This window comes from Ricinus communis, chromosome 5 (assembly GCF_019578655.1).
Source record: "Ricinus communis isolate WT05 ecotype wild-type chromosome 5, ASM1957865v1, whole genome shotgun sequence".
NCBI classification, from domain to species: Eukaryota; Viridiplantae; Streptophyta; class Magnoliopsida; order Malpighiales; family Euphorbiaceae; genus Ricinus; species Ricinus communis.
Window position 1 is genome coordinate 27,748,139 of NC_063260.1, and position 16,529 is coordinate 27,764,667.

The 16,529-nt window shown below is 33.8% G+C and overlaps 4 protein-coding genes across 11 annotated transcripts; 3 read left to right on the forward strand and 1 right to left on the reverse strand.

The window, feature by feature from the left end:
- Window positions 1-358: 358 nt before the first annotated feature.
- On the reverse strand, window positions 359-1,835 carry LOC8283004 (keratin, type II cytoskeletal I). Its single transcript, XM_002519902.4, has 3 exons — window positions 1,593-1,835; window positions 1,323-1,497; window positions 359-632 (listed from the first exon to the last, which is right to left on the reverse strand). Exons 1-3 carry the CDS (start codon window positions 1,744-1,746, stop codon window positions 539-541), a joined length of 423 nt encoding a protein of 140 aa, XP_002519948.1. The 5' UTR covers window positions 1,747-1,835; the 3' UTR covers window positions 359-538.
- A 1,235-nt stretch (window positions 1,836-3,070) lies between these two features.
- On the forward strand, window positions 3,071-8,940 carry LOC8283003 (uncharacterized protein ycf45). 3 transcript variants are annotated; one of them, XR_007215867.1, is made up of 9 exons: window positions 3,071-3,421; window positions 3,651-3,713; window positions 5,398-5,475; window positions 5,748-5,968; window positions 6,353-6,425; window positions 6,510-6,794; window positions 7,553-7,696; window positions 8,033-8,184; window positions 8,574-8,940. XR_007215867.1 is itself a non-coding variant. In XM_002519901.4 (9 exons), the coding sequence occupies exons 1-9, from the start codon at window positions 3,170-3,172 to the stop codon at window positions 8,643-8,645; spliced, it is 1,239 nt and encodes a 412-aa protein (XP_002519947.1). In that variant the 5' UTR covers window positions 3,072-3,169; the 3' UTR covers window positions 8,646-8,940. The 3 variants fall into 3 exon arrangements, 2 of the variants coding, with proteins under 2 accessions (XP_002519947.1, XP_015575043.1); XM_002519901.4 differs by having other exon boundaries at window positions 3,072-3,421; window positions 8,134-8,184; XM_015719557.3 differs by lacking the exon at window positions 5,398-5,475 and having other exon boundaries at window positions 3,072-3,421; window positions 8,134-8,184.
- Window positions 8,941-9,857: 917 nt separating this feature from the next.
- On the forward strand, window positions 9,858-11,253 carry LOC8283002. The gene is made up of 2 exons (XM_002519900.4): window positions 9,858-10,150; window positions 10,953-11,253. The coding sequence occupies exons 1-2, from the start codon at window positions 9,951-9,953 to the stop codon at window positions 11,155-11,157; spliced, it is 405 nt and encodes a 134-aa protein (XP_002519946.3). The 5' UTR covers window positions 9,858-9,950; the 3' UTR covers window positions 11,158-11,253.
- A 149-nt stretch (window positions 11,254-11,402) lies between these two features.
- Window positions 11,403-15,974, forward strand: LOC8280148 (pentatricopeptide repeat-containing protein At1g31790). 6 transcript variants are annotated; one of them, XM_048374093.1, is made up of 3 exons: window positions 11,403-13,767; window positions 14,113-15,206; window positions 15,584-15,974. In XM_048374093.1, the coding sequence occupies exon 1, from the start codon at window positions 12,477-12,479 to the stop codon at window positions 13,686-13,688; it is 1,212 nt and encodes a 403-aa protein (XP_048230050.1). In that variant the 5' UTR covers window positions 11,403-12,476; the 3' UTR covers window positions 13,689-13,767; window positions 14,113-15,206; window positions 15,584-15,974. The 6 variants fall into 6 exon arrangements, with proteins under 6 accessions (XP_048230050.1, XP_025013247.1, XP_048230051.1 ...); XM_025157479.2 differs by having other exon boundaries at window positions 15,101-15,206; XM_048374094.1 differs by lacking the exon at window positions 14,113-15,206.
- Window positions 15,975-16,529: the final 555 nt, after the last annotated feature.

Consider the following 16,529-nt stretch of genomic DNA (forward strand, 5'->3'; position numbering starts at 1 on the left):
GGAACTGGAAGCTCTTAAGACACCATTTGCCATTCCAACTTACCAATTACCCACATCCTTTTAGAGCTGAAAGGATGGAGGACTGAGCTAAACTCATCTGAAGTGAATTCAGACTGAAAACATAGTAGTAGAAGTCCGTCCATCCCGAACCCATACAGAGCTCAGCCTGAATAGTCATTTAACAATACCAGTAATAATGCTAGTTGGAACGAGCTAAAGTTTACTAGCTCATCTAGTGAAAAGAAAATCGGTTGAGAAAGCAGAATGGGTTCATCAATCTTGGGTTAGTTCCAGTTCTGATAAAGATATCTCCAAATTATGCAGCAAGACTGTTTCCTGCACTCAGTTATTAGTCGGGTTGAATCAAATAGACATTGGGTTTCATAAATTTCATAAAAGTAGCAACTCTGTACATTCCTAACTAGATAGCACACATTTGAATCAAAATATAGCATAGCTTCACACAGACTAGCTGCAACATCATGGCTATGAGTTCCTAATAATGAGATGTGTACACCAAGAACCCAAGAAAATCAGCTTATTTTCTCCACTTCTCAATTTCTCTAGAAGTCGCTTGGACCAGCTTCTTGGTGTTGATGACTAGCTCATCAATGAGGCCAGCCATCTCATCCCTGATAACAAGAAGCACAAGCAATACAAGAAAACCCTCAGTAATGAAATCCCAGTACTGTTCTCATCCATAACTTTATGTAGACATAAATTACTCTAAAATTTATATCATTGAAATTTACTTAGACCTGGAAAGGTATCAAGGACTAGTACATGTACACATTTTTTTTTAGAAACTATTTCACTGAAAAGATACACCCCTCATATTCAATAGATCGAGAAAATTCCCATTGCTGTGCATCCAGAAGTCCATATAAACCTTTCTCCCAAAACTCAATAACATTCTAAATTATTTTCATTGCTCTACTTCCTGTTTTCCACGTTAGTTTAAGAATGTAACATAAAATCGAAAAAACAACATGCGCATTGCCTCACCTGCCCAAACCCCAAAATGCAGGTATATTGGAGTAATTCTTAAACTACTAATTCTCACACTGTTAATAAAGTAACTCAAATTCAAGTGAATTTCAACTCTTTTTTTTTTTGTTGCAGTCACTATGCCACTGCACCAGAAATAAACTAAAGAGCAATAATTTTTAGGTAAGTAGCAATAATTTTCAGTTCTACAACTCCAAAGATGCTATAGAAATCATCAGACCAATAAAATTCAATAGTAAATAAAGGAACTTACGTAATGTTGATTTGACAAACATAAACAGAAAAAAAATGTAAAAACTAAAAGAAATACTTACTGGGTTGGAAGATTTCCGGGACCATGAAAGAACTTGGCGACATTAGAGTATCTTCTCTTGTCATCATGAGCTACACCTCTACCTATTCCATACCCAAATCCATACCCAATTCCACATCCAGCTCCAAACCCAATTCCCATTTGTAATCCAGGAATTCCAGGACCCAGACCAACCCCTGATCATTTAAACATTTTTAACTAATTACAAAACAAACCCAAAAATTTAAACATATTAGAAAGCTAAAGAATTGAGATTTTTTTTCCTTCCTACCTCCGACAAGGCCAACGCCGAAACCAACACCGCAGCCAGCGCCGAGGCCGAAAGCTGGGCCAACCTTGCCGAAGTCTTTAAACCTGACTTCTGGAAGCTTCCAAAGAAGACCCTTCTCTTCTTCATCATCACTTCTTCTGCCAAAGTTGTTCATCTCTCTATCTGTGTTGACTCGTTTGTCTTTGTAATTGTTAGCTTGGGAGTTTCTGCCGCCTTTCAATCGAGAGAGGCAGGAGTATATTTTGTTGTTATTTAGAACGTGGCGATATTAAAATAAATAAAATAATATTTTTAAGTAAATTACAAAAAATTTACAATGATAAAAATTTGTGAGTTAATAATGAATTAATCATTAATCTTCACAAAATTACTAAAGGCGTATTATTCTCAAACTGTAGTTTAGGGGCTAAAACTGAGAGTCCATAATCAAGAGTTACCGATTCAACTCTATTTATGTTAAAGTCAAATATCATTTTAAATTGAAATTTAATTTAAGTTGACATGCATGTTTAAATATTTTAGTAATATTATTTATTTATAAAATAGTTTTATAATCTTGATCTAATTTAATTTTTTTTATGTACTTTTATAGTAAAAGATTTATTTATAACTATAAATAATTAAAAACAAGCTCAATATAGTATCTCAAATTATATATGTTATTTTTTTTTCAGTAAATATAATTATTAAATTATTATTTTTATTGAATACTAAATATCAAAATAATAAATAGATATATACTTTGAAATAAATTTAATTTTAATTAAATTTAATAAATAAAAATTAAACTAATTTATATTAACAAATTAGACTTGCATTATTAATATTATTAACGGAGATTTGATTCTTCAAATTAACTTATATTTTTTAAAATAAATAGCGACTCAAATTTTAATAATAAATTTATATATTTAAATTTAGTAATATATTTTAATATTTTAAATTCTAATTATCGATTAATGTCGTTATAATTTTTATAATAATATAAATAACTAATATTAAAATTATTAAATTATTTCATAATGAAAATGATATCATTTAAGTAAATAAATAAATGATCTAATAAATATTTTTATAATATTAATATTTATTTTATTAAAATTTAAAAAATTATTAATTTAATTTATTTTATGAATCTCTTACTATTGTATTTTTTTATTATTATTTGTTATAAAAATTAAAAATATTCTAAAAAAAATTTGTAAAATATTTAATAATAAGTTCTTTTATACTCGAAATTATATTAACATTAACAAATTTTAGTTGATCATTTTATAAAAAATTAAAACTGAGATGAGTATCAACACAATATTACTAATATTAAAAGATAAAAAAGTGCTAAATTTTATAGAAGTACAAAGTTGAAGATTTACTTAGCAATTAAACCTTCCTTAATATCAATTTATAGTTTTATGATAAGCCGCAGAGACCGCCAAAAAGTAAAGTAAATAAATAGAACTGTCATATAACAAAGTCTCTCTAATTACCTTCAAAATTATCTTCTTCTCCTGTGATAATTGCAATCCATTGATATCTCTTTGACAGCACAAGCAGTGGGCAGCCAGAAAGTAGAAGAGATGAACTCAGTAGTAACTGCAAAAGCTAACATAAGATGCTCTTTCTTACATTTGTTACCTTTTAATAATAAAACCTTACTTTCTTCTATTTCCAACCCCAGAAGTACAATTGGATTAAACTTCTTGTTGCCCCACAAAACTAAAGCCAAAACCAACTACTGCTATCACTCTCGCTTGAGCCATGTCCTTTCAGTATCATCGTCGGATGGTGCCGATGTTGTTGTGGAGGATGACCTGCAGGAGTTCTTGGATGTATGTTCTTTTATTCTTCAGCTTCTTTCCTATGTTTCCGTTTACTTGTATGTTTATTTAAGATTCTGCAGCTAATTTTAACTTGGCTTTCTTTATTGGGTATGCCTGTTTTCTCTAGTTCTTACATTATCAACCTTTGTTTTTTTGTTATAATAATCTCAACGGTATTGAAATTTTTTCTTTTTAATTGTTCTTTGAACTTAATGAATTAAATTCATCATTTCGGTAGATTCTTCCACCTGATTTGCACGACATTCTTCTAAATGATTCCAACAGAGCTCAACTGTTAGAGGTCAGTATTCTAGATTTCAGTTGCCAAGATATTTCTGCTCTCTTTTAACATGCCAATTTTATGTTTGCACATAAATATACAGGAGGTGCTATCAGCTTTTTGCTGTTGTTATCCTATGTGTGTGTTTTTCGAGTTATTTGATTCGCACTCACATAGGATACAAATGGTAAATGGTCTGATAAGTTAAAGATTTATATGAGATTTTGGCTAATATACCTGTTACACTGCAGAAGCCTTGATTATCAGTTCAGCGGCAATAGCTCAATTGCCGAACGCCAATATTTGATCACTTAGTTTCTTTTATTGCGTATACCTTTCTCCTTTTTCTTACGAGTTCTTTGATTACCAGAAAGCTAGATTACTGCTCAATAAAGATGTTAAATGGTTATTCATATGGCAAAATTAAAATCACTTAGTCATTTGTGTACCAAAATGTGAGAATTGGAATAAAAATATTGAAAGGGATAGGTTTCGTCCTTGGGTTTAATGACTAATGTGTAGAATATATATCCAAATTTAGGAAATTCTAAGCCACTGAAAGCACGTTCTAATGCCCACAATCTTGATTCACCTTAAGTTAACTCTTGCTCACTGTATTGTACTTGATTAATTACATGAAAATTCAAGGACAAAATGTGCTTCACTTTGTTGCATACACCCACTTTGATCTTCCTCCAAGCAACAGAAGATGGTGAGTGCACCGTATGAGTAAAACAGAAAAAGAATAAGTTGATTCTAGAAAGTTAATTAATTGTTTGACTTGATGGTCTGTCTGAGGAATTCTTTCCAAATTGCATTTGCAAAACTTTCTTCCTTTCTTCTCTTACTTATAGTATTTATCTATTCTCTGTCCTAGAAATGAAACCTGAATTGTAGGAATAACTGCTTGCAGATAATCAAGTCTCACCTGCTTTTGGGGTTGCAAAGCAATCAGCATTGCATCTCCATTAAATTAATATATATGACCAACAAATTCAAGACATCAGAATTGTTATTCTCTTGTTTTTCTTTTGTTTTGATTACTAATTAAATTCTGAATTTTACACTATTTAACAATTTTATCCAATTATTTCAAAATTTTAAAATAAATACATACGCTTTCAATTTATTTTCAAAAATATTTTTCAATAATAATTTTTGAAATTTTACAATGAGAAAAATAATGTTGCAACTCAATTATGCTTACTAATTTAAAAATTAGTGAGTCAATAAAAAATTTGTTATATTTAGATATAAAATATGTGAAAGAATGCATATATGTGAGATTTCTAATGGTTATATTATTAAGTCTAAGGTAAACTACTTTTGCTTATTCATAATTGTTATTCTTTTAGTAAGCATAATCGATTTCTCACATCATCTTTTTTACCTTTAAATTTTAAAATTGTCATCGAAAAATATTTTTTGAAAATAAATTAAAATAATAGGTATTTATTTTAAAATTTTGAAAAATTTGTATAAAATTGTTAAAAAATATAAACCACAATTTAATTTGTAATTAGGGCTTTTCTTTTTCATTCTTTTTTCTTTTTGAGTTTTAGAGAAAAGGACCTGAAATCTAGCTAGTAATCACTACCATTACCATTAGATAGCTTAGTCTTGTGATTTTTTTTTGTTCCTGAAGTAGTGTTGGATTGATAGGTTGGCCTTGCATAGAATGATAGTTTAGTATGTTTACATGAAGGTTATATTGGACCTTGGTCGCTTGCCTGAGGCACGCTATCTGGGTGAATTTGGTGGCCGGTATTTAAGGAATACTGAGGTAAATTGCATTCCTTTGACTCATTAAGGTTTTCCACCCCCTATTATTTTAGGAATAAATGAAATGTACTTAATTTCTCTTGCCCTCTTATCTGATTCTGTTTCCTTTATAATTTATTTCCTGTTAGTTGATCATTATATACAGAAAATTGACTTTTTGAATTGATATTATCAGTAAAAAGGACAGGATAAAATTACTAAAAAAATTCCAGGAAGTGATAAAATTATTCTCAAGTGAGTTTGGTTACCAATTCATGGATTTGTATCAGTTAGGTAACAATGGAAGAATTAGAGTTTGCTCAAAATGCTGTTGGAGAATTTGGAGGTGATAATAGGGCTGGCATTGAGGGGACCCTACACAGAATATCTGCAATCCGGAGTAGGAAAGGGTTGATAGTTGGTTTGACTTGTCGAGTTGGCAGGGCAGTCAGTGGTCATGTTGACATGGTTCATGATCTGCTTCATTATGGAAAGAGCATCTTATTTGTTGGAAGGTACAGTTCCTGATGTATAGGGTAGTATATAAAAAAAAATGCTGCTTATTTGGTGATCAGGTCCCAGGATCGTGATGGAATCGTTTGACAACAGAATACCAAACAGCAGTGTGATAATTTCGTTATGTCATAAATAGCTCTGAAATGAGCCTACTAACTTTCTCATGATTACGTTATCATTTGCATTTGCTAGTGTTGTCTGATTTTTCTCTCTCTTCCACGTTTAATTCCAATGCCGACAAAAATACCATTATGGTCAATATTCCTGTGATTGTAAATATGGTATGCTGTGCAGAATATGTAGAAAAATACTCCTTATTAACATTTTTTTGTTATCTTATTCAATGAAAAATTACATTTTTGTGATTTGTTTAACTTCTCAAGGCCTGGAGTTGGCAAGACTACTGTCATGCGAGAGATTGCACGTGTCCTGTCAGATAAACTTGACAAAAGAGTGGTGCGTTGAGCCTTTTGGAATCATATATCTTCCTCAGGGTATTATAATTGTATTCTGACAAGTCTTTAGTAATAATTGGAACAGGTGGTTGTTGATACAAGCAATGAAATAGGAGGGGATGGGGATATTCCACATGCAGCAGTAGGAGGTGCAAGAAGAATGCAGGTTCCAGATCCATCTCTGCAGCACAAGGTCATGATTGAGGCAGTAGAGAATCACATGCCTGAAGTAATCATTGTTGATGAGATAGGCACGGAGGCTGAAGCTCTTGCTTGCCGTTCAATTGCTGAGAGAGGCATTATGCTTATTGGTACTGCTCATGGAGAGCGACTTGAAAACATAATTAAGAATCCAACTCTTTCTAACCTGGTGTGTTCTTCCTATTCTATGCATGTACAACATTCTCAGACAGTACAGCTTAGTTCATTGGCTAGATTTCCCCCTGTTTTCCTTTTGTATCTGTGGACATATCGTTTTCTTTACTAATATTAAAATTTAACATGCTAATGCATGGCAATTTGTTGAAAATTTTCAGATGGCTTAAACTTGTTTTAGTTTTCCGAAATTGCCAATGCTGTTAATCACTGGACTACGAAATGTTATTTGAGTGTCATTTCACATTATTCTAAGACTTCACTGTCGTTCGAAGTTGATATCTCCTGAGAACGTATATAGATAGATTGATCCTCATCCTTTAGAAGTCACATTTATGTCCTTTTAAAGTTTAAAACTGCATCTTTTGGACCTAGTTCAAGGAACAAATTACAAGTTTTAGGAAATGAACGACTTAAATGTAAGCTACAGAATACTTTAATAGCATTTTCTATAATTAATCTTTTTCTTCATACCAAATTGTTAATTGTGATTTGGCATGTTACTGAATCGTTAATCATTGATTTGTTGAATCGTTAACCGCATGTTGATTTGTTGTTATCTCACGCTAATCGTTAACCGTTAATAATTTATGCATAATTTATGCATGTTACTGAATAGTCTTAACCATAATGGCTGGTGAGTGGATAAGATTTTTAATCCCTGGAAAAAACTGAAATTTCTGCTGATATATTTTGTAACTTCTGTTTTATTATGCTGGCTAAAGCTCTAGTGTTATTCTTTTGTCATTGCAGATTGGAGGAATAGAAACTGTTATCTTAGGAGATGAAGAAGCCCGGGCTAGGAGGAGTCAGAAAAGCATTCTTGAAAGAAAGGGCCCTCCGACCTTTTATTTCTTGATTGAGATGAGAGAGAGGCATCATTGGGTTACCCATCTGGTATATCTTCTAATTTTTTTTCCTTGCTATGAATATTTATTGAGACTTGGGATATCTTCATCTGAAAAATCCAGAAGGATTATGCTGTCTAATGCTCTAGGCATTTATGGTGACTTGGCCAATGACTATAACAATTAATAATCATATAGCTAAGCACGCATGAGTATTTAATCCTAACAAAGTTGGTATGAAGCTGATTGTTCTGAACCATTTTGTTAATGTTGGCTGTCTTATGATGGTTAACTAGAGAGCTCATTTTCCTAAAAGCTTGTGGAATTTAAAAACGCAAGGTTCAGGTATTTTGGTGCTCTAGTATTTTCTATTGGCTTTTGGTAGGAATTTAGCAGTTTACTCAAAAGGTGAGGGCAGTAAGCATGACCAATATGTGAATTACTGGACACAACATGTTCACTTAACTGGAGCTGCACTTTTTGCAGACAGAGAAGAGTGTGGATATGTTGCTTCGTGGAGAAAACCCATCAGTTGAGGTAATTATTTCAGTAGCTATGTTTTGAAATCATTGATAACTGCTTACTAGAATATGCTTACAATATCGTTACTAGTGATTAATAGTGACATAGGCTGAACACGAGTTTAGAGTATGTCATTTACCGGAAGGCAGTTTTTAAGAAGTTGAAATGCTTGTAGACTTGCTTATTCCTTAGATGGCAGATACCATTTAATTAATTCCTGAGCTTGATACGCATGTGAGCATACAGAAACAAGCAGATTTTCTTACAAACCTGTTGTGTTTCTGCTTTGGTTGTGGAAGACGTATGATTCTGTGCTGGATCTTTGCTTTCTTCTTTATCCCTGTTATTTTGTTTTAAAAGCTGCATAACCACTGACAAGAACTCTAAAACTTGGGCGTACGCAGGTTAGGAGGAGGAATGATCAATTCAAGGTTGTAATAGAAAGATGGAAGGCATATGATGGAAATGCCGTTTAGTCTTTTTCGTACTGTTCACTTTCTGCAGAGCTCATACTTTTTCTCTCTTCCCATAAACGGTTTAGTACTTGTCATTATACATTTCATGATTTAAGATAATCTGTCATTTTGGAATTTGTGAAGTTTTTGGTGGTCAACCTTGAATTTCATAAGAAAAGATCAACAGTAGTACTTATTCGTGGTCGCCACTTCTAATTTTCTTTATGGAGCAGCATTCTGTAATACATCAGCTGTAAAGACAAATAACATTTTTGTTTATATCAATTACACAGCAAGTTACTCTTGTTGCATATCATCACTGCTTCATTTGCATATTTCTGGAAGGTGAGGGTGCTAGCATCATCGGATACGGCAACAAAGATTCTTCCAACTTCGCTCTCAGGGGCGGGCTTGTAGATAATTCCAAATCATTGCCTTTCTTATTTACTCTAAACTACCAAAAGGAACGTAGCCACTCGACCAGCTCTTGAACCTAGCCCTCGGAGCGAAAGAGTGGCATATTCGACGTAAGATAAACCTATGCAATAAGTCAGCAAGCAGCAATAAGGCGGAACAATTTCTCTGGCAATGCCCATATTATGGGGGAAAGTATTCCTACGCAGTGAAAAATGTAACATGCTCCTGTCATTTCCTGCAACAGACCTTTTATTTTATGCTCTAGCTGTCACTTCCTGATGCTCAAGTTCTTCATAGAATTTAGCAACATCATTGTTGTGGGGAGAATTAAAACTCTACTGGCCACTTCCATGATGACTGATTATCTCATCTATCAGAGAATTATAAATTTAGTAAAAGAAAAAGGATATAAAAAAAATAAAAATAAATATACACTTAACCGATTTAAAGAAACTTTTGCATAGACTGAATTAATTACATAGGACTATTAATTATTCAATAATACTTTAATATATATTATCTTTTGTAATGTATTTTGTTTATATTATATACTTTTTAATGGTCGATATGTATTAATATACTAATTAGTATTATAAATAAAATGACGACACATATAATTATATTGTTGAATAGTCCATATTGTACGGTATTCAGCTGAGTTTACCTCAAGAATTTTCCAAATGGCTTATTTGATCATCTGATGCAAATTCAAGGGCAAATCAGTCCTTTGGCCTTTGCTAATGGGATGGGACACGAGTGGCTCATAGTCAAAAAGGCTATTGCTTGGTCATTTGTGGTTTATACATATAGCATTAGCATATCATAAAATGAATTAAATAACAAGAAAATCTCGACTTCCCCTATTCCCCAAAAAAAACGTAATAATAATTATTGTAATTTATAAAAATAATGGCATGCATGAGCTGTAGCAGTATTCTATCTTTTAATAATTGTTCTCCATTGCTATCGTCAAGAACCAGAAGAGTAAGACTTATGGCTGCTCCAACAATAAAGGCAGAGGCCATGACTATCGAGAAATCTGGAATCAAGATTGTTAGGAACCCTCCTGAATCCAAACTCACCGACCTTGGAGTCCGTTCTTGGCCTAAGTATGCCCACTTCGCCACCATTTCTGTTTTCTTTTTCTCTTCTTTTTTCTTTTATGTTTAGTGCTCTGCTGTTTCTTTCTTGGGTGTTTATGAAACATTTTCATTACCCTTTTATATCTAATTTTTGTTTTTCATTTGGGACGGACTTGTTTCTGCTCTGTTCTTACGTTTTACTTTTAGGTCTCTAGCTTATCAGTTAGTTTCCTTAATTTTCAATAAGGGCATTGGCGGCACATGATGGTTAATGGTTGCTGGAAATTTGTGCTAGAAATCTTGGTAATGGCCCCAATTGAAAGAGCAATAAAAGAATTGTTGTTCCCAGTCACTTCGCTGAGATGAAAATAGAAGTGTTTGGACAGTCCAGAAATTCAACAAATAAATTCAATTGAATTCTATTTAGTCAATTCTCATGTTTGGAAAACAAGGCTTGGTAAAGAGCATTTTGAAAGAAATGAAATCATGCAACAAACGTCACAATTTTGCTAGAATTGGATTGTTGCACATGATTTACTCCAAATAAATGATTTTCATATACAAATCAAGATAAGTTGCAACCTTGAACTTTAGTACTAGATTGAGGGAATTAAGTGATTGAACATGTATAGGTTAGACAACTCTCAGCTATGGTTATACATATCAAGAAAAAGAAGCGGTGCTGCCACTTACATAAGCTGTTCCTATTGTATATATTTGCTCTGAAATGGTCAATTTTGGAACTTTAGTGTGCTTTTGCCATGAATTTGCTTCTTAATTATGGCAATTTTGACGTGGTTGACAGTAATGCTACATTATAAATTAACAGGTGGGGTTGCCCTCCAAGCAAATTCCCATGGACATACTCTGCCAAAGAGACATGCTATCTACTAGAGGGGAAAGTCAAGGTTTATCCTGATGGAATAGAGGAGCCTATTGAAATTGGTGCTGGTGACTTGGTTGTGTTCCCCAAAGGAATGAGCTGCACTTGGGATGTTTCAGTAGGTGTAGATAAGCACTACAACTTTGAATAATGCTTTTACAAATTCCATGTAACCTAGTTCAGCTCTATCAGATGATTAAATATATGGGGACTACTGATAATGAAACTATTTGCTACTTTGTATGAATCTCATGATGCTCATACCCTGCAACTAGTTTCTTGATATTATTCACCTGAATCTCCTAGGCTTTGTTTTCCTGCTGTGCACTTGTAGGCTTGGTGCTATTCATGAGTTAGCTAAATTTATAGCTAAAAGCTGAACATATCTGGATACTGTTGCTTGAATGAACTGGAGCTTGAATTTAGTCTGCGTCCTAAAACTTGCAAAACTGTTGGCTAAAGAATAGTAAGATGGTTGGATAGTCTCCAGTGTTTTTACTGCCTCATGCATTTATTGCTTAGACATTAGAGGGGAATCGGGAATTATAAAAGTGGCTTATGCAATTTTAGAATGGGAAGGTTCTTGTGACAGTTTTTCTTTGTATAAAGCACTCAACTAAACGTTCTTGCTCAGTGCATAGTTGTGGTAGCTGCGAGTTATGACATGGCTACTGTACTTTACATGTGATGGATATCTCGTTTACTAGTTAGCATACATCTTTGACATACCTTTTGAACTACATTGCTTTTGTTGTAGTATAATGTTCAATATCTGCAAAGGTTCTTTTCATTTTTGTACTGAAGGTTTCTAGCATTTCTCAAATTATGTAGAAAAAAAAATCATGTTATCTGTTAAAATATTTGCTAAGCAAACTTTCCAATTGTTCTGAAACTTACACACAAGTTATTCATATCGGCTTTAGCGCATCACTAGGATAGCAGATTTCTTTGTATTCTTGTTCATAGATTGAAGATGAGACTCAGGTGGATGCTTGCTCAATAAAGGACCTGATGGGATGGCTGGTGATACAAACTAGCTTTCTGTTTTTCTTTTGTATGTAAGTAAAGAATTGTTATGAATGTTTCGATGCCAGTATAATGCTGTGGTAGAAGTTGCTGGCTCGGGGGTTAACTATGTTAAGTGGAAATTATTTACATAGTCTTGGCGTATGTCTCCCTCGTACCCCAAATATTCAATTAGTATACAATAGACCACCTAATAGTTTAGGGAGATGGAACATTAAATTTAGAGACATAAGGGGGCAAATATTTTCATATTAAATTGAATAATTTCTTGCTTCGGCCATGGCCATGTCATAGGAATGGTCATGCCTGAGCTTTTTTCCCTATTTGTTATGGAGGAATTTATTAGAGTTGCTACCTAAGAATTTCTCTTGTTTTAATGAACTAAACCCATTCACCTCGCAAACAATAAAACCACGCCACAGGCAAGTCTAACCGAGAGCAACGATGTCAGTTTCCTCCTCCAAGTTATACTCAGTAGGAGCAAGGCAGTGTATCAACGCCGATCAAAGCACCAAAAAGAACATTACTGCTCCAAATCACACTAAATTACCACCTCTCAGAACCCCAAATATTAAACCCATAAACCATCTTCCCGCAAAAAAGAGCTGCTCAAGCTCAGACATTATGAGGTTAATGGACAGCCTATGCCACCCTATACCACCAGACATCTACACTTCTCTTATCAAAGAATGCACACTGACATCTGATTCCACTGAAGCTCTCTGCTTGCATTCTCACCTCATCAGCCAGACCAACCTCAAACTCACCCCTCCTTTGGTCCACCGCCTACTTCTTATGCACGTATCATGTGGGCAGTTAGACATTGCTCGCAACCTGTTTGATAAAATGCCGCTCAAGAAAGACTTTATCTCTTGGGTTATTGTCATTGTTGGTTGTTTCAGCAACTCGAAATATGAAGCGGGTATTAATTTGTTCATCGACATGTTACTTCAACACAGTGTTTATGATGGCCTCATGTTTGATTTGAACACATGGAATATTATTATACTCTGTATTATCAAGTGTTGTATATACAGTATGAACATCAGTTTAGGGAAGCAGGTACACGGGATACTATTTAAAGTAGGCCTTACTAGTGAAATTTCTTTTAATGTTTCATTGATGGATTTTTATGGGAAACTTGGGTGTCTAGAAGATGTTAACTCTGTGTTTAATAAGCTTGATAATCATAACACTGCTACTTGGACGGCTAAGATAGTGAATAGTTGTAGAAATCAACGTTTCTATGAGGTAATAGAGGATTTTAAAGAGATGGGAGAGGCTGGAATTAAGAGGAATAGTTTTACTGTTTCTAGTGTACTGAGGGCATGTGCTAGGATGGGTGATGGTGGAAATTGTGGTAAACAAGTCCATGTCATTGTCATCAAGCTAGGGCTAGAATCAGATGCTTTTGTGCAGTGTGGATTGATTGCCATGTATGGGAAATGCGGGATGATTAGGAAGGCCAAGAAAGTTTTCGAATTGGTCATTGATAAAACAAACACTGCATGTTGGAATGCTTTGCTTATGGCTTATGTGCGGAATGAGTTGTTTATTGAGGCAATGAAGCTTCTGTATCAGATGGAAGCAGCTAAGATACAGGTCAACGAATCACTATTAGATCATGTTAGGATTGCCTGTGGTACTAAACTCTGAGAGCAGAACATACCGACTGCTTGATGACAAGATCTTATGCATGCTTGATGGCTGCTCCAAGGATATCCGATAAAGAGAGGTATATCCTTTGCTTAACTACTCACTTGGTTTTAGTTTATTTTGTTGAATTAGAAAACATGCCGACCCTGATAAACATGGAGCCTGAGGAATAAGCAAGTTTTAAGACCCAAAAGAAACTATGAAATTTCATTCAAGTCTTACTTGCGATACAACATACATCGATTACTTTCTAGTCCTTTTAGAGTCTTCTAGAGGTTTTATGATTTTTTCAGTAGTCAGGGGTCTTTCCAGATATGTTTTTAAGATTGGGTGGAATATTGCTTTATATTTGCAGTAATCTCATTTGGCATTCAGTTAGTCAATCCAGTTAACGAGGCAGCTCTTTTGCAATTGTGTGAATCAGATTGTAATTGGGACGCTAGCGGTGTTTCCTGTGATACCCGAGGAACTCTGACATAGAAGAAAATATTAGAAGAAAGTGCATCATTTTCCAGCTGATGTTGATTGCAGCAATTTTGCTCCGCAATAAACCCCATAAATTTTAATTATCCAAAAAAAATTTACCCTTCCAGTTTTCAAGTGAATCTAAGCACTAGTCCACTAAAGTTGTCCTACATAACCTAAAATCTAAATGATAGATTCCTTAGAACTCTGAAGCATGCTGCTGGTAGGCCATTTTCTTCTCTAAGGCAGTTGGAAAAGAGAGAAACAGGAAATGTAGCCATTTTATTTTCTAAGTAGGTGGGAAAAGAGAAAAAGTTATTTTACGTAATCCTAAATCTTAATTATTTAGGTGGTCCTTGCAGATTTTCCTATTTAGAACTTGTTATAATTATGTATTTAAAGTTGGAAATTTCCTATTTGGTGAAAAAAATGTAGGGTTTTTTTTTAATTATTTAGGAACTCGTTTAGATTCTCTTTAGGAAATCTTTTCTTGTTTTGGAAGTTTTATTGTGTCTCATCATTTAGAATTCTTGTCGGACAAAAATTACTTTCTCCGTTTCTGAAGTCTTATGATTTACCAAATTACTCGATTTCTTTTTTTCATTTCTCCTTTCTAGTAATTTCCTATTTAGAACTGCTTATAACTATGTATTTAAAGTTGGGAATTTCCTATTCAGGGAATGTAGGGGTTTATTAATTATTTAGGAACTCTTTTAGATTCTCTTCAGGAAATCTTTTTCTTTTCTTGGAAGTTTTATTGTTTTCTCATCATTTATAATTCTTGTCGGACAAAAATAATTTTCTCCTTAACTTGTCTCGTCTCTCAATTTTCTCCATTACCCACGGTGAAACCAAATTACTCTTTCTCAATTTCTTTTTTTCCATTTCTCATTTCTAATGAAACTTTGTCCTACCTGAGAAACATCTTTACTATTTCTTGAGGGCAGGTTGGCGGTGGTGAAACTGTTGTTGACAAATCCAGGCAACTGCCATAATATTTGGGTGGATTCTGATGCTATTGTGCACTTTGAATTGATTGACGGTGCTAGGATGGTAAGGAAAAACACTACAACGTTTCATAATGCTTTTGTTATGGTTATATTGGAGCCTCGGGTGCTTCGCTACGAAAATTGAGTCTCTGTATCAGATGGAAGGAACTGGGTTAAGGTCCAGAAATAATTGAGAATTCGTGTCAGGATTCCTTACAGATCTAAATATTGATATGTGCATGTACTTGTGGGGGCACAGCGTATTCTTTCAAACAAATAAAGGTTCATGCCTATGGTCACTTCATCTAGAATCTAGACAACACTTGCGCAATTTGTACACGGTCCCTTAACTTTTGTATGATTCTCATTTTCCACATATATACTTTTGTTTGATGTTAATTCGTGTAGATGTATACCATTTTTTTTATTATTTTTGAACAGACCTGAATTTCCCAGATGAGAGGTGGATTCCTCTGTACAAAAAAAAAAAAAAAAGCATCCTCGCAAGCAAGAACATAAAGATGATCCGGAAGGGAATTGACCCAATCTGCAGGACACATATTAGCTCTGATATTTAGTTATAAATAGTTCATTCCCAGTTTTCTGTATACACATTTCGTCGATTACATCATAATGAATGGTGAATGGCTCTTTAGTTGAAAAATCTGTATGTATATATTTGACGGTTAGCACGAATTATTGAAATGATAAGAGTAGTCACTCAATGCTGAGTCTGTATTACCTAAGAATATCTCCTTAAACTACTTGTATTCTTTTAATCTTCTAATTACAGGAAAGAAGAAAAAAAGTAAAATAGTCCTAGATTCGGTCATTTTATAGACAAAGCATCTAGTTTCTAGTTTCTGTACGTTTACTTGGCGAAATGGTTCTATTTATAACGTTGATGATTTAGTTATTATCTATGCCACGAGAGTAATAATTGGGTATTCCTGAACTGGATATAAAGTCTAGACATGAAGGTAAAATCCGCATCTTATTCTCTCTTGCTGCCCAGAAAGAGTATGGTTGCCTCAAGATGTCCCTCTTAGTTATGGAATTATGACCACTCATGATTCTGAGACAAAAATATTGATAGGGGCAGGTTCCTTTCTTATCTTGAATTTATCGCATTGCTGCTGTAAACATCAGTCTATTGCATAATATAGTATTGAAAGCAAAACCAAGAATCTATATCCAGACTTGGGTTGGGTGAATAATTTCTACAGACCACTCGTTGCTATTTATCCTCTTGTGTTTTCTCCTGTTGCGTTGTCAATCTGGTTAAAGATCATTATTGAGGGAATATGATGGTTTTTCAATATGCAATTGCCTTTCCTTTTCAGACATATAATATCCTTCCATCAATTACAACTCATAAATTGACTTG

Bases quoted from the DNA above. Each gene is read 5' to 3' on its own strand.
- LOC8283004 (XM_002519902.4), bottom strand. From the start codon at position 1,746: ATGAACAACTTTGGCAGAAGAAGTGATGATGAAGAAGAGAAGGGTCTT. The intron at 1,498-1,592 runs GTAGGAAGGAAA...TTAAATGATCAG, and splicing joins CGGCGTTGGCCTTGTCGGAG to GGGTTGGTCTGGGTCCTGGA. The intron at 633-1,322 runs GTAAGTATTTCT...TCTTGTTATCAG, and splicing joins CCCGGAAATCTTCCAACCCA to GGATGAGATGGCTGGCCTCA.
- LOC8283003 (XM_002519901.4), top strand. From the start codon at position 3,170: ATGAACTCAGTAGTAACTGCAAAAGCTAACATAAGATGCTCTTTCTTA. The intron at 5,969-6,352 runs GTACAGTTCCTG...TAACTTCTCAAG, and splicing joins AGCATCTTATTTGTTGGAAG to GCCTGGAGTTGGCAAGACTA. The intron at 6,795-7,552 runs GTGTGTTCTTCC...TTGTCATTGCAG, and splicing joins ATCCAACTCTTTCTAACCTG to ATTGGAGGAATAGAAACTGT.
- LOC8283002 (XM_002519900.4), top strand. From the start codon at position 9,951: ATGGCATGCATGAGCTGTAGCAGTATTCTATCTTTTAATAATTGTTCT. The intron at 10,151-10,952 runs GTATGCCCACTT...ATAAATTAACAG, and splicing joins GGAGTCCGTTCTTGGCCTAA to GTGGGGTTGCCCTCCAAGCA.
- LOC8280148 (XM_048374093.1), top strand. From the start codon at position 12,477: ATGTCAGTTTCCTCCTCCAAGTTATACTCAGTAGGAGCAAGGCAGTGT.